Below are 15,980 nucleotides of genomic sequence, written 5' to 3' on the forward strand. Positions count from 1 at the left end.
CCCGAAAAAAAAAACGGTTACCAAATTAACCGGTTAACCGATTTGTGCACCTCTGCTTGGCATCCAGCAGACCAACAGATTTATATTTAGACTTCATTGTTACTTGTTTACATCGTGAAAGTACAAGTCTAGCCAGGGTGGGTTCGAGCTCGAGCTCGAAATTAATCAAAGCAGCTCAACTAGGCTCAAGCTTGATTTTGATGCTAAACGAGCTTGGGACGAGATTGGCTCGGTTACAAAAATGAGCAACTCAGCTCAGTTTGTTTCAAATAAAGTTTTATAGCTAGTTTTATTCGAGCTTTTATCGAACGGACCACAAGCTTTTTGAACAGCTCTATGTGAAACTTATATTTAGACTACACTGTTTTGTACCCTGGAACATGTACATTCTTACAATTTAATTTTTAAAATTGTTTATACACTTGTGTTGATGATACTTCACATCAATATTGTGTTTCTGAATAAAAAAAGGCTACATTATCTTAATAGACTATAACTTGAAAAATGATTTCCTTTTTCATAGACTATAATTGTCACTTAAATACAATAACTAATTTTTCTAAATCTCTAATCAAAACAAAATCTCAAAATCCAACAAGTCCAAATTACACAACAATATCAATGGTCAAGAACAACACGGTTACACCTTCTGCATACTGCATTTCAACTTCTCGGCTTCAAGCTCTTGTTTTAACGTCTCAACCCGTTCCAACAAGTTTATATTTTCCTAATACAAGAATCACAACTCAACTCTGTTACATTAATATCACACAAAAAAGTTTTACAAATATATAGAACGATAAAGTATATACCTTTTGCAGCATATCTAGCCTTTGGATCATATTATTATCCCCAACATTCTCCTTAACCTGTTAACAATACCACCAGGTTAATCATTTCAAATAATCTAACATGTGTTTTTAATGAAAATGTACATACTCTTTTTAGCTCATTTGTACACTTGGTGGCACGTTCCGCTTCATCAAATCTGAGTCTCCATTCTGCAGATTCATCAACTGCTTCCCTGTTTGCAAGATCAAACTGCATTCTGCAATAATTCAACAAACAATCTTGATTGCTATATGAAATCGATCGGATTTGGGATTATGAATGTTACTATTAGCTTCATTGATCAATCATATCGAATAAGTATATGAAGCAGTCAAACAACAATGTTAATTGCACAAAGAACGTTACTCATTTGATCATTTATATTAAGAGTGTTGTAAAACTCGCTACGCGCTAGGAGGACAAAATGTAATTTTACATAATATTAATAGTTTTAGGTAATTAGAACTTTTAAAACACATAGTACAATCCTTCTATTCATACTGTTAGCTTTAAAGCAACTTCCCTCCATGATTTTTAAACGGCGATACCTTTTTCACACGTTAATACTTTTTTTAAAATTACACCATAAAAACGAGGATATTGTTCTCTTTAATTTGAGAAAGGTTATGCTATAGTTTGATAGTTTCTTTTTTAATTCAAAAAATTAGCATGTAACATGATTACTCGTGTCTGTGACTCTGTGTTCCCTGCCGCATTGTGTGGGCATTAGGGTTGTAAATTGTAAACAAACCGAACATTCAGCATACAGTTCGTGAGCCATTCGGCAGGAAGTTCGTTTTCATTCATTCGTTTAATAAATGAACGCAGACGAACAAGAAATTTGTTTGTTTAGTTAAAGGAACAAATAGAGGCCGCGTTCGTTCAATTGTGTTCGTTAGTTAAAGGTTTGTTTTATATTTCTATAACGTTTAAATTTTATAAATTAGTTGTTAATGTTTAGTTCGTTTCGTTAATGGTTTGTTTTATAAAGTCTTAGCTGACATTATCAGAACAAAACCGCCGATTGGGGCATTATTATTAGGGGAAGGTTAACGTACAAATGAAATTAACGTGCTAAACGTGAGAATCAAGTAGAGTAATTATATATACAAGTAGAGTAATTATGTAATTACTCTATGATAATTACTCTATGATGTAATTACATAATTACTCTACTTGTATATATAATTACTCTACTTGATTCTCACATTTAGCACGATAATTTCATTTGTATTTGATCCAAACCATATTATTATTATTATTATTATTATTATTTCCCAAGTGGTAAACTTTATAATCACTGCTGTTTTTGTAAACCCTAATTTCCAGATTCAAAATATCAACACAATCGAACAATCACAACTAATTACTAATTAATTACCTCAATAATTCAGTTTCATTGGAAGTAATTTGGTAATCAATGGTCCAAAGCCTCAAGTAATTAATTACCTCAATTAACGAATCGGTTGTTGACTGTTTCATCTTTTAACGCATTTGTTTTCAATCGTCCGCGACTAATAAAATTCTAACGTCATTACTTAAATGTTACAGGAAAAACGCGTGTGTCCGGAAAAGTCACGTTTTTTGGCAGAAAACTCAACTTGAACACCGCCACCACCACCTACCGATTCTGACGACGATTATAGAATTCCAGCGACCTCAATTACGACGTTAGGATTCTATCAGTCGTGGGCCGTAGAAAACAAGTACGTTAAAAAATGAGATCGTAAGCAACCAATTCGTTAGTTGGGACCAACGATGACTAAAATATGACAGCTGGATTAATAAAAACCAACACACATTTTTTTCCTAGGTAATTACATTAAAAATTTAGGATAAAGTTAATTTACTAACTATTCTTATTACAATATATTTTAATGTAATTGGATTGACTTGTCGAATAACATGGAATTATAGTATCCGTTAAACAAGTCAGGAAGGCATGGTGTGCACGTTTTTTTAAGTTCTTTAATTATTATGATGTTTGCAGCGAAACCTCTTATCAATAGAGCACTCCCTTGGCGGGGTTCTATAGGTCACGACTCTAATAGTAGAATCCAAGGGGCGCAAACCTTGATAAGGCCTAACGACAGAGCTTTGATTGTGATCGAGCTAATTCATAAATCCTAAGTCAAAATAGGGTTTTTAAAAAATGAAATTTGGAATTTTGTCACATAGTAAATCCTAAGTCCAAATAATGGTTATTTAATGAATTTAAATTTCAAAATGGATGGTGTATTTTTTATAATTTCCAACCTTAATCCCACTTGTACGATTTAATAGTCATTTTCGGTTGATACCAAGGTTCAAAAGTCGCTTTCATTCATCAAAAAATTCTTGTGTTGTCTAAGTTTTATCAAATTGATTGTTTGAAAAACCAAAAATAATTTTAATCTGAAAGTTTATTTGACTATTAGATTATCCAGGCTTTTATAACAAACTTACCCAACATTAATCTATTCGTATTGTGTATTGACAAGAATACATTATGCTAGTAATTTAAAAAAGTGTTCTAATAAGGCCCAATCAAGAGCCGAGTCAAGGCTTGAGAAGTTATGACTCGGCTTGGTATTAAACCAAACTGGCTCAGCTCGATTTTAAAACCGAGCTGAAAATCTGAGCTTGAGCTAGCCTCAGTTTAATAAATAAATTTATTATGAATATTCAAACAAAGTTGAATTGAAATTGAGATATTTAAGCATTCAATTAATAACTTCAATATGTTAATTGAATCAACAGGAGATAAAGGTCTTTAAACCCATTTGAATCAACAAATTAACATAAAAGGTAAATGTTTGCATCAATGTGTGTTATAAAATGTAACCTTATATAAAACATGACGAATATTAACAGATTCTTTCAAAAAAGTCTTCGTTTTCTGATAATATAAAAGCATCAACCTAAAGAAAAAAGGTAGACAAAATGTATTCGTCGTTTTGTTTCAAAATAGATTATTAGAGAACCGATTTATATCTTGAATGATTTAGATACGTCATAACTTCTCTTACTGATCAAGTTTCCATCTTTTTGTCAATAAAGTAATTTCAGTTATTTAGTTAATTTAATCTAGGAAAACTTAATATAACTTTTACGTTGCGTAACTTAAGTTGTATTCCTTTTTAGTAACGTGACAAAATATAGGGTTATCTAGAGCCAACAACCGTTCAAAATAATAAATAAAGGTAGCTAAGGGGCTATTTGACAACCTCTATACTAGTGTTTAGTACCCTAACATGGTGGTGATTGGTGGTGGGTTGAGGAGGTGGTGCGTGAGTGATAGATGGTTATGAACATATTTAAGGAGTAAAATTTTCATTTATCATCATTTTGAAACTTATGGGTAAGTGGTTTCTTATTCATATGTGCTCTTCTAGTGAACCAGGCACACTTAATGTTGATTGATTTAGAGGTAACCTCCTAATTAAATCATTAAGAGGCTACCGACTAACCCCCAAGCCTTTTATACAATTGTCAGTTTGAAGATGTTATACATATTAACAAATATGATACATGTGTTTGAAGATGAATAAACCTTATAAATAGCATCATTTAATTTAAAACAAAAATACACATTAATAGTAACATAGTATTTACTCTTTGATTTAATGGAGTGAGGTCTATAATGTGTTACAAAACCAACTGTTATAATAGTTAACATAATTATGGATCAAGTAGATACACTAATTAATCTTGTTCAAAACCGGTTTGCTTCCAAATAGCATTTCTAACCCTACTCAAATCTCTACCTTTGAGTGTTCTTCCGACACCTTCATGAACCGAGAATGAAGCGATTCTAGTTCTAGCTAGATACTCATGTGGTGGCAGCATGTTCTCATTGTCATCACCATCAAACCCTACATCATCATCATAATTGTTTCTCCTCCCGTGATGTTTACACTCGTCTCTCAAAATCGCTGACCAGTCGGGTATGTTGACTGGCATTGACCTTGCTGACATGGCTACTTTTCTTTGTTGATGAGCTTTCAATGGAAACTTTGTTCTTCTAGGTACGAGGTTTTGATGCTCGTTTAAATGATCATGATCAATGTTCCACACGTCAGATTCGTTCATCTCGAAGCCCTGATCGCCACTGTCACCACCGCCTCCAAGATAAAGGAACTTTGGTGTTTGATCATGGTGTAGTTTTCTTGTTGTCATCGGAGAGAAATATGATGTTTGTTGTGTTTGAGGATTGATTGGTTGTGAAGGTGGTTGGTGATGGGTTAAGCATGGTATATATAATTGTGTAATGGATAAGCTATGTGCTAGCTTTGTGAACATTTTATATTATGAGGGGTGATATGAAAAAATATTGTAGTGTGAAGTTACACATGTCACTCTTGATGTTTTGGTGTAATTACTTTTCATTTTATTTGGATTATTTTACATAAACTTGACTTTAGCTGCTTATACACGACTTAATTTCTTTTGACTTTATGTTGTGCTTGATGTTGAAGTATCAAATATTTAATAGAAAAACATAAGTCTAGTTTGTTAAGTGAATGAGATTTATTTGAATTGTTTTTAAATTGAATTATTGTAAATGTATCCTTGTGGTACACTGGTGGTTATCAGTTATAACAAAGCTAATATAAAACTAACCTATTTTGTAGAGGCTTATCTATTAAGTTCCTGGTTTCAAATCCGGGCATATGGTATATTTAGTTTGGAGTAGTATAAGAGTATAAGTAGGATAGAGGTGACGTTTTAAAGAAAAATTCAATTATTAAAAAGATGCTAAAAATAAGCTAGACTTATGCTTTTTATCAACTTTGTGAACTTAAAACATTTTGGGCATGTTGATATCAAAAAATTCTCATGTACAGAACGGGTATTATGTATAAGGATTGCATGAAAAACCGTAACTCAACGGATTAATAAGAAACATGAGTATTTAGGGCGGGTAATAGTGTTTAAGTAGGAGACCTTGCCTGAGATTGTAATATGGATTTTATGAGTTAGTTAGTTGTAAACGGTATCGGACAGTACTCGGTTAATTGCCAATGTTACATAATCCTAAAAAATATAATAAACCGTTGTTATAGAAATAAATAAGTATATGGAATTGTGATAACAATACTCGCAAATTTGATATTTCAAATCAGATATCAGTTGAATTTTATTAAGATCCAGTTTCGGATCATGGAAATTCTAATAACTAAACTTTTATCACATAATATCATAACGCGAACCCGACAAGTAATTAGTAATCAGGTACCCGACAAAAAAAGACTTGGTTAAAAAGGCAGATCCAATGTAATTAGACTGAACCTCAAGGGGTGATTAACATTATTGTAGATCAACCAAAATAGCGTCGACGTGTGTCCTCATCTTGTGGTGAACCCAATTTTGTGATCAATAATAGATTTTGGATCGACTAGATTAAACTAAAAAACGTAAGTGGCATTGCCGTGGCCCTACTTATCTAAACTATTCTATCTGTTTTATAAAGATTGCATTTCTATTTCTTTAATAAAAATAAAGATTACATGGTATTTAATTTAACTTATCCTTTGTAGTTGTTTTTATACTAATAATAGTTGCCAGAATTTGTTTAAAAAAACAAAAATTAAACACAGATGTATTCTGTTTTTCTATTAAAAGTTAATAAATGAAAAATGTTATTTAAACTCATTTTTTAGCTTTAACTATTTTTGTCAAATATTTTATTACAATATGATTAAGTATATAAAACGTAATTTAAAATAATGTTTTGATTTAATTCTAACAAAATTTATAAATCAAATTATAATATTCCTACTCCATTGTTCAAGAAATAGTTGGTACCATAAACGCCTCAATTGAATCCTAATACTCGAAGACCGTTACGTGCCAAATAGTATAGGGGGTTATATGTCAATTGTGGATAATTATGAGGGTTGTAATCGTAAATTGTCATTTGTATAAGTTTGTTAAAATAAACAAGCTCGGATCAGAATGAAGTATGGCTGAGATCGATACCAGTATCTCATGCAAAATTCGAGAAATACCATTACCGTAACGGTACCGAATTCGATACCAGTATCAATTGGTATGAATACCGATTGTGCTCATCCCTAGAATGAAGATATCAATGTTTTGATGGGGTTTATTCAATCTTAGTTTCTTTCTCTCAATCATGTCACAATTTTGTTCGTAACAAAGACAAAGTCATAGTGTTGGTTTATCACAAGAATTGTTTTGTTGATTAAAATAAAGTCTTCGTTTCTAATTAAAAGAAAACTAGATCCCGATTCTATAATAAAGTCTTTTGTTTAAGAGGGACTTTTTTTATAAAACAATTTTTAAATTTTTAAATGCTAAAAGTTTTATATAAAAATATGTTATTAAAAAACTAATACAAGTGATAAGGGACTTTTTATACATATATGCAACTCATGTCGTTGTGTCATAGTCTAAAGAAGTGAAAACATAATTAAACGTTTTAATACATGCTATTATATCAACAAAATACCAAGAAATCAAAATCAGTATTATTAATATTCCAAAATGACTAAGACATTTTTTTATTATAATTTAAAATTGGATTATTTGCATTGGGAGATTTGTTCAATGAGTTGTGACTTTTGGATTTAAATGTATTACGGTGAATTAGTTTATTTAAACCTTTCAACAATTAGAATAAGAAGACGAAATATCAAAATTACCAATACCAAATTTAATTCTTTTTTATTATGTTAAGATAATATATACGCATAACTAATTTCTCATTACCACTAGTATGTTGGATTAATTTCTATTCCGGGTCACAAGTCGGTGAACCGAGCCTAAGAGGTTTCAACAAGTCGGTTAAAGTCTAGGGGTATTATGAAACATTCCATATGCTTGGTGGCCAAGTTCACCTTGTTGGTCAAGTTGACCTTGTTGCCCAAATTCACCTTGGTGGCCAAGTTGAGTGGTGACCACATATTATGCTTGGTGACTAAGTTGCGTTACTAGTTTAAATAGATGTACAAAGTTAGTGTTAGATACAACATCAACAACAAACACAACAATCACCACCATCACTACCAAAGTTATTGTAATCAGTTTTTGAGTTATATTTTCTGGTTATAATATAAGTCGGTTATTTATAAGTTGTGCGTTAATTATCGTTTATCATTCTTGAATTGGTATCAGAGCTCGGTTCAAGAACGCGATAATTAACGGCCAACAAAGAAGGTGTCTCGATCGAACAAGTTGGTTTGATTTCCTGAAGAAGTTGTTATCGTGGTTGATCGAACAAGTTGGTTTGATCTCCCAAAGAAGTTGTTGTCATTGTCGATAGCATAGTTCGTTCAATTGTTACTTTATTCAAAAAAGTTGGGTTTGAGTAGCCATGGGTGACACGACTCCACCGCCGCCGCCAAAGGGGAAAGAGAACGGGCCATCTTTCGTTCAATGTCCAATGTTAACTGCAACGAACTATACCGTGTGGGCTATGAGGATGAAAGTAGTTCTAAGAGTTCACAAAGTTTGGGACACCATCAACTCGGGTGTCCCCGATGAAGACAAAAATGACATGGCTATGGCCTTGTTGTTTCAATCCATACCTGAAACCTTGATAATGCAAATTGGAGATCAAGAAACAGCTAAATCCATGTGGGATTCGATTAAAACCCGACACTTAGGTGCCGAACGGGTTAGAGAAGCACGTCTCCAAACCTTGTCAATGGAATTTGACAATATGAAGATGAACGAGTCAGATTCCATAGATAACTTTGCGGGCAAGTTATCGAGCATTGCCTCGAAATCAGCGGCTCTCGGCAAAGTTATAGATGAAGCAAGGTTGGTAAAGAAGTTTCTTAAAAGTCTCCCAAGATCGAAGTATATTCAAATGGTTGCTTCGCTTGAGCAAATGTTGGATCTCAATAAAACAGGATTTGAAGATGTTGTAGGCCGACTCTAAGCCTATGAGAAGCGAATCCGAGAAGAAGAAATTCAAGGGGGTGACCAAGGTAAACTTTTATTCGGTAAATATGATTCATCAAGTCATAGAAGTTTTGAATCTAATGGGGGGCGGGGACGAGGAGGTCGAGGCCGTTTTAACGGCCAATACCGAACCCCCAGTACCGAACAAGGGTCATCAAGTCGGGGGAAAACAAAGGTGAAGAAAGATCGGTCAAAGATTTTATGTTACCGATGTGACAAGTTTGGTCACTTTGCATCAGGTTTCCCGGACCGAGTTCAAAAGGGTCAAGAAGCAAACCAAACCGAAGCCCGAGAAAATTTTGATGATGCGGCGTATATGCATCAAGTTGTGTTCTTAAATGAACAAAACCTAATACCAAAGAAATACGAGACCGAGCGGGTCGAAGATGATGTATGGTATTTGGATAATGGGGCAAGTAATCATATGATGGGAAACCGGTCATATTTTTTAGAGTTAAACGAGAACATAACCGGGAGGGTTAAGTTCGGAGATGGGTCATTTGTTCAAATCAAGGGAAAAGGCTCAATTCTTTTCCAAGGAAAATCGGGTGACCAAGACTTGTTAACCGAGATTTATTATATTCCGGAGTTAAAAAATAATATAATAAGTCTCGGTCAAGCAACAGAGTCCGGATGTGACATTCGGATGAAACATGATCTTCTGACCATGTACGATGAGAACGGGAGGTTACTCATGAAGGTCAAGAGATCCGCAAACCGACTCTACAAAATACGAATGAAAATTGGAGCTCCCGTGTGTTTGCCATCAAAGATTGAAGATGATGCATGGCGTTGGCACACAAGACTTGGGCACATCAATTTCGAGTTAATGAAATCGATGGCTAAGAAGGATCTTGTACGAGGTTTACCACATGTTGAACACGAAAATCAGTTGTGTGAATCGTGCTTGGTGGGTAAACAAACGAGGCATTCGTTTCCGGCTACATCCTCGTTTAGAGCATCCCAACCTTTGGAGTTAGTTCATGGTGACTTGTGCGGTCCAATAACCCCATCCACTATCTCGGGTAATAGGTATGTCTTTGTTATTATAGACGATTACTCACGATACATGTGGACGTTTTTATTGAAAGAAAAAGGTGAGGCGTTTGAAAGTTTTAAGAGGTTTAAAGCCCTGATCGAGACGGAGGCGGGTTTACCAATGAAAACTCTCCGAACTGATAGGGGAGGAGAATTCACTTCACGTGATTTCAATAGGTTCTGCGATGAAAGTGGAACTATTCGGCATTTAACCGCCCCGTACACGCCACAACAAAATGGCGTGGTAGAAAGGCGAAACCAGACTTTAATGGGGATGGTGCGGAGTATTCTAAAGGCGATGCATGTACCGAATTATATGTGGGGAGAAGCGGTCCGACATTCAACCTTTTTAATCAATCGGGTCCCAACCCGGGCCTTGGTTGATCAAACTCCATATGAACGGTTCAAGAAAAAAAAACCGATTATTGAACACGTTCGAGTATTTGGGTGCATGGCGTATGCTAAAGTTGATAGTGTACATCTAAAGAAACTTGATGATAGGTCAAGACAACTCGTTTATCTCGGGTTGGAGACGGGTTCAAAAGCATACAGTCTCTTCGATCCGAACAACCGGGAAATTGTTGTTAGTCGGGACGTTGTGTTTGACGAAAACAAAGGGTGGAATTGGGTAAAGAAAGTCGAGAAGAATGACTATGAGTCGGGTATGTTTTCTATTGTTTGGGGGGTGCGGTTGACAATGGATCTGGTCAAATCGAACCCACTATTGAAGAAACGTCTAGAAGCAACCCGGGTAGCCCGAGCTCTGAACCTACATCATCGGTTCAACCCGAGTCAAACAACTCAGCCGAACCAAGTCATATTGGTCCTAATTCCTCAACCCGCTCTTAAGATCTATCGATGAGTAATGGGTCACAGGTCCATTCGGGTGAAAATGAGGCCCAAATGGGTCTAAGACGTTCAACCCGAGTCTCGGTTTTACCAAGAAGATTACAAGAAGATTATGTGTTACATATTGACTCTGACTATGAGCAATTGCTTCTTACAGCAAGTGGTGAACCGAGTAGCTATTTTGAGGCTAAGTCGAACCAAGAGTGGGTTCGTGCTATGAATACCGAGATCGATTCGATCAAGAATAATGAAACATGGAGGTTAGTCGAACTTCCAAAGGGTGCAAAATGTATCGGGTTGAAGTGGGTGTTCAAAATCAAACGAAATGCGGATGGACGATAAATAAGTACAAAGCTCGGTTGGTTGCAAAGGGTTACGTGCAACAACTCGGGATTGACTTTGACGATGTTTTCGCTCCGGTAGCCCGAATCGAGACTGTTCGGCTACTAATTGCATTGGCTGCATCTAACGGGTGGGAAATCCATCATCTTGATGTAAAGACGGCATTTCTACATGGTGAATTGAAAGAAGTTGTGTTCATTTCTCAACCCGAAGGATACGAGAAAAAAGGCGAGGAGGCAAAAGTTTACAAGTTGTCAAAGGCCTTGTACGGGTTAAGGCAATCTCCCCGAGCTTGGAACACAAAGCTCGATAACATCCTACGAGACATGAAGTTTCAAAAATGTTCCAAGGAACAATCGGTTTACCGAAAGACGGATGGGAAACATTTTTTGATTGTAGCCGTGTATGTGGGTGATTTATTTGTGACAGGTACAAGCTCGAGTATAATTTCCAATTTCAAAAAGGGTATGGCGACCAAGTTTGAGATGTCGGATCTCGGGAAGTTAACCTACTATCTCGGAATCGAAGTATTCCAACGATAGGACGAGATAATAATTACACAAGAAGGATACGCCAAAAGGATTCTAAAAGAGACCGGTATGCAAAACTGTAATCTGTCTCAAGTCCCGATGGATCACGGTGAAATACTCAAAAGCCGAGAATGAAGTCGAACTAAATGCAACTGAGTATCGAAAGGTAGTGGGTTGCTTACGGTATTTATTACACACTCGTCCGGATATGGCGTACTCTGTGGGTATTGTTAGTCGATATATGCAAAGCCCACGAGAATCTCATGGTATGGCAATACGACACCTATTGAGATATTTGAAGAAAACGACGAGTTACGGGATCAAGTACGGGAAGAACGGGTCTAAACGACTTGTAGGTTATAGTGATAGTAGTCACAACATAGATGAGGATGATGGTAGAAGTACCACGGGGCGCGTGTTTTATTACGGACAATCTCCAATTACATGGTGCTCACAAAAGCAAGCGACAGTTGCACTCTCATCGTGTGAAGCCGAGTACATGGCGGCTTCTGCAGCCGCGTGTCAAGCTGTATGGCTTTGAGAGTTGTTGAGCGAGTTGACTGGAGAAGCGTTGCAGAAAGTTATGTTGAAAGTTGATAACACGTCCGCAATAGCGCTTGTGAAAAATCCGGTTTTTCACAACCGAACAAAGCATATAAAGTCTCGCTTTCATTTTATCCGAGATTGCTACAACGACGGCGAGATCGATGTTGAGCACATTAGCGGGAAAGAGCAACGAGCCGATATCCTCACTAAAGCACTCACAAGAATCAAGTTCACGTAGATGCGCGAGTTACTTGGAGTTGAAGACCTTACTAATCCGAATCAGAAATTAGGGGGGGTGAATGTTGGATTAATTTCTATTCCGGGTCACAAGTCGGTGAACCGGGCCTAAGAGGTTTTAACAAGTCGGTTAAAGTCTAAGGGGTATTATGAAACATTCCATATGCTTGGTGGCCAAGTTCACTTTGGTGGCCAAGTTGAGTGGTGACCACATATTATGCTTGGTGACCAAGTTCGGTTACTAGTATAAATAGATGTACAAAGTTAGTGTTAGATACAACATCAACAATAAACACAACAATCACCACCATCACTACCAAAGTTATTGTAATCAGTTTTTGAGTTATATTTTCTGGTTATAATATAAGTCGGTTATTTATAAGTTGTGCGTTAATTATCGTTTATCATTCTTGATAGTAAAGAAAAACACCATTGTTTTAGGACTCGAACTCATGCAAGGTATAAGCCTTTTGAAGTCTTAAATTTGTTAACTAAGAATAAGAGATAAGGAGCAAAAACAGTTGAAAAGACATCAATAACAAACAATAGATACATACGTTCCAAAGTCATTTTTTGTTTAAATTTTTACTAAGTTACCATGTGTGACTTGTATTCATAAATGATATTAAATTTGTCGATCCGTAACATGACAAAGTTTTAAATGTTTATAAGTTATAGTTGTTTTTTCTACACATAAATATATATACGTCGTGTTTGGATTTACTTATTTAGTCCACAACATGCTAATTTAAACTCCTTCTAATTCAACCTGATTCACATCCCTAGCTAATTTCATGTATTTTGGACAATTACAATTAAATTTGATAGGATATAACCATGTCTCACGATGATATCATGGTTAACATATCAAAAGTATACTGATTAGTTAATGTCAATCCCATTTATACCTTTCAATTATTATATTTGTTTTACTTAGACACACAATTTGGATTATTATGATTTGATCTTGTAGGGGTATGGTACTAAAACCCGGTTCTACGACCCTAAATCTATTATGTTTGGCTTATTTTATTACATGGACTAATACAATGTTATTGGGCTGAGGGGGTTTTGTGGAGGTAACCCTAACTGGGCTAGGCCCATTAGGGTACCATGATGGTGGCCATGAGACTCTCTATATAAGGAGGTCTCCACCTCCTTATTCAGTGATCATGCTCAATAAGAGCCGCCACCACTTTTTTGTGTCTGTAAACAAGAAATCCTCAGGATATCTTAGCAGTCACCTCCACACCTCCAAAAAGCCATCGCAGGTCTCAAGCAGCTGATGAAGAAGATCAAGACGTGGTTCGTTCATCTCGAAAATCCGTGGAAACATCGTCATGGATCAGGTCAGATTCATTTCGTGCTTCGACATTGGCACCATCCGTGGGACGGCAACGAACTACCCTTCGATCTTCATCTCGGCTGTCGGATCTCTCCCAGGAAAAACCCAGATCTGGAAGTTTACAGAAAAAGGCTTCAAGGCTTGTTCTATTAAAGCTCAAAAAGATCCATAGATCTAAAAAGAAGCTTCCAGATCTGGGCAAGAAGAAACGGCCTGATTCAAATGATCAGGTCTCCGGATCTGTGATGGTTTTAAATCTGCTCCGAGCTTCAGATCTATCTAGGTCTGATTTACAGATCTAGGTCTAGATTACAGACCTGGATCTTAGGTCTAAAGTTGCAGATCTGACTCTAAAATTGCAGATCCAGAAATTACCAGATTTCCGCAGCCATGTACGCGCCCCCGCGGATTCTCACTCCGCAGCCGTGCATGTGCCGCCGCGGAAACCACCATCTGGGTTTTGCGCAAGAGACCTCCGCCATGCACGCGCACTCACGAGTCACCACTCCATCGCCGTGCATGCGCGCATCAGGCCACGCGCCAAACTTCAAAGGTTGGGAATCCTCATAATATCCCATATGGCTACGCGCCAAGGTTGGGAATCCTCATAATATCCCATATGGCTACGCGCCAAGGATGGGAATCCTCATAATATCCCATATGGCTACGCGCCAAACTTCAAGGTTGGGAATCCTCATAATATCCCACATGGCTACGCGCCAAACTTCAAGGTTGGGAATCCTCATAATATCCCACATGGCTACGCGCCAAACTTCAAGGTTGGGAATCCTCATAATATCCCATATGGCTACGCGCCAAGGTTGGGAATCCTCATAATATCCCATATGGCTACGCGCCAAGGATGGGAATCCTCATAATATCCCATATGGCTACGCGCCAAACTTCAAGGTTGGGAATCCTCATAATATCCCATATGGCTACGCGCCAAACTTCAAGGTTGGGAATCCTCATAATATCCCACATGGCTACGCGCCAAACTTCAAGGTTGGGAATCCTCATAATATCCCACATGGCTACGCGCCATACTTCAAGGTTGGGAATCCTCATAATATCCCATATGGCTACGCGCCAAGGTTGGGAATCCTCATAATATCCCATATGGCTACGCGCCAAACTTCAAGGTTGGGAATCCTCATAATATCCCATATGGCTACGCGCCAAACTTCAAGGTTGGGAATCCTCATAATATCCCATATGGCTACGCGCCAAACTTCAAGGTTGGGAATCCTCATAATATCCCATATGGCTACGCGCCAAGGTTGGGAATCCTCATAATATCCCATATGGCTACGCGCCAAGGATGGGAATCCTCATAATATCCCATATGGCTACGCGCCAAACTTCAAGGTTGGGAATCCTCATAATATCCCATATGGCTACGCGCCAAACTTAAGGGTTGGGAACCCTCATACCATATGCTCACGCATCACATATGCTCGCGCATATTACACATGCTTACGCATCACATGCTCACACATATCATAGTCTACACGCACGCGCATGCAACATCTGCACGTGGCGCGGGACATAAAGTAGCTCGTAATCCGCCTCACGCGCAAGCTCCACTATTCTTACAGCTCATAAGACGCCTCGCGCGCAAGCTGTTATTATTCTTATAGCTCGTAAGACGCCTCACGCGCAAGCTCTATTATTCACACAGCTCATAAGACGCCTCGCGCGCAAGCTGTTATTATTCTTATAGCTCGTAAGACGCCTCACGCGCAAGCTTTATTATTCACACAGCTCATAAGACGCCTCGCGCGCAAGCTGTTATTATTCTCATAGCTCGTAAGACGCCTCACGCGCAAGATTTATTGTTCACACAGCTCCTAAGACGCCTCGCGCGCAAGCTGTTATTATTCTCATAGCTCGTAAGAAGCCTCACGCGCAAGCTTTATTGTTCACACAGCTCATAAGACGCCTCGCGCGCAAGCTGTTATTATTCTTATAGCTCGTAAGAAGCCTCACGCGCAAGCTTTATTATTCACACAGCTCATAAGACGCCTCGCGCGCAAGCTGTTATTATTCTTATAGCTCGTAAGACGCCTCACGCGCAAGCTTTATTATTCACACAGCTCATAAGACGCCTCGCGCGCAAGCTGTTATTATTCTTATAGCTCGTAAGACGCCTCGCGCGCAAGCTTTATTATTCACACAGCTCATAAGACGCCTCGCGCGCAAGCTGTTATTATTCTTATAGCTCGTAAGACGCCTCGCGCGCAAGCTTTATTATTCATACAGCTCGTAAGACGCCTCGCGCGCAAGCTGTTATTATTCTTTCAGCTCGTAAGACGCCTCGCGCGCAAGCTTTATTATTCATACAGCTCATA

General features: G+C 37.5%; 2 protein-coding genes and 1 pseudogene across 2 annotated transcripts; 1 reads left to right on the forward strand and 2 right to left on the reverse strand.

The window, feature by feature from the left end:
* Positions 1–373: 373 nt before the first annotated feature.
* Positions 374–2,313, reverse strand: LOC143553701 (uncharacterized). The gene is made up of 4 exons (XM_077043634.1): positions 2,213–2,313; positions 940–1,048; positions 813–869; positions 374–727 (listed from the first exon to the last, which is right to left on the reverse strand). The coding sequence occupies exons 1-4, from the start codon at positions 2,311–2,313 to the stop codon at positions 641–643; spliced, it is 354 nt and encodes a 117-aa protein (XP_076899749.1). The 3' UTR covers positions 374–640.
* A 2,202-nt stretch (positions 2,314–4,515) lies between these two features.
* On the reverse strand, positions 4,516–4,989 carry LOC143553702 (protein S40-4-like). Its single transcript, XM_077043635.1, has one exon. It carries the CDS (start codon positions 4,987–4,989, stop codon positions 4,516–4,518), a length of 474 nt encoding a protein of 157 aa, XP_076899750.1.
* Positions 4,990–11,709: 6,720 nt separating this feature from the next.
* On the forward strand, positions 11,710–12,042 carry LOC143553703 (secreted RxLR effector protein 161 pseudogene; annotated as a pseudogene).
* Positions 12,043–15,980: the final 3,938 nt, after the last annotated feature.

Source organism: Bidens hawaiensis, unplaced genomic scaffold, assembly GCF_021521415.1.
Source record: "Bidens hawaiensis isolate Kalapana, Puna unplaced genomic scaffold, B.hawaiensis_p1.1 tig00017353_1, whole genome shotgun sequence".
Classification (NCBI taxonomy): domain Eukaryota; kingdom Viridiplantae; phylum Streptophyta; class Magnoliopsida; order Asterales; family Asteraceae; genus Bidens; species Bidens hawaiensis.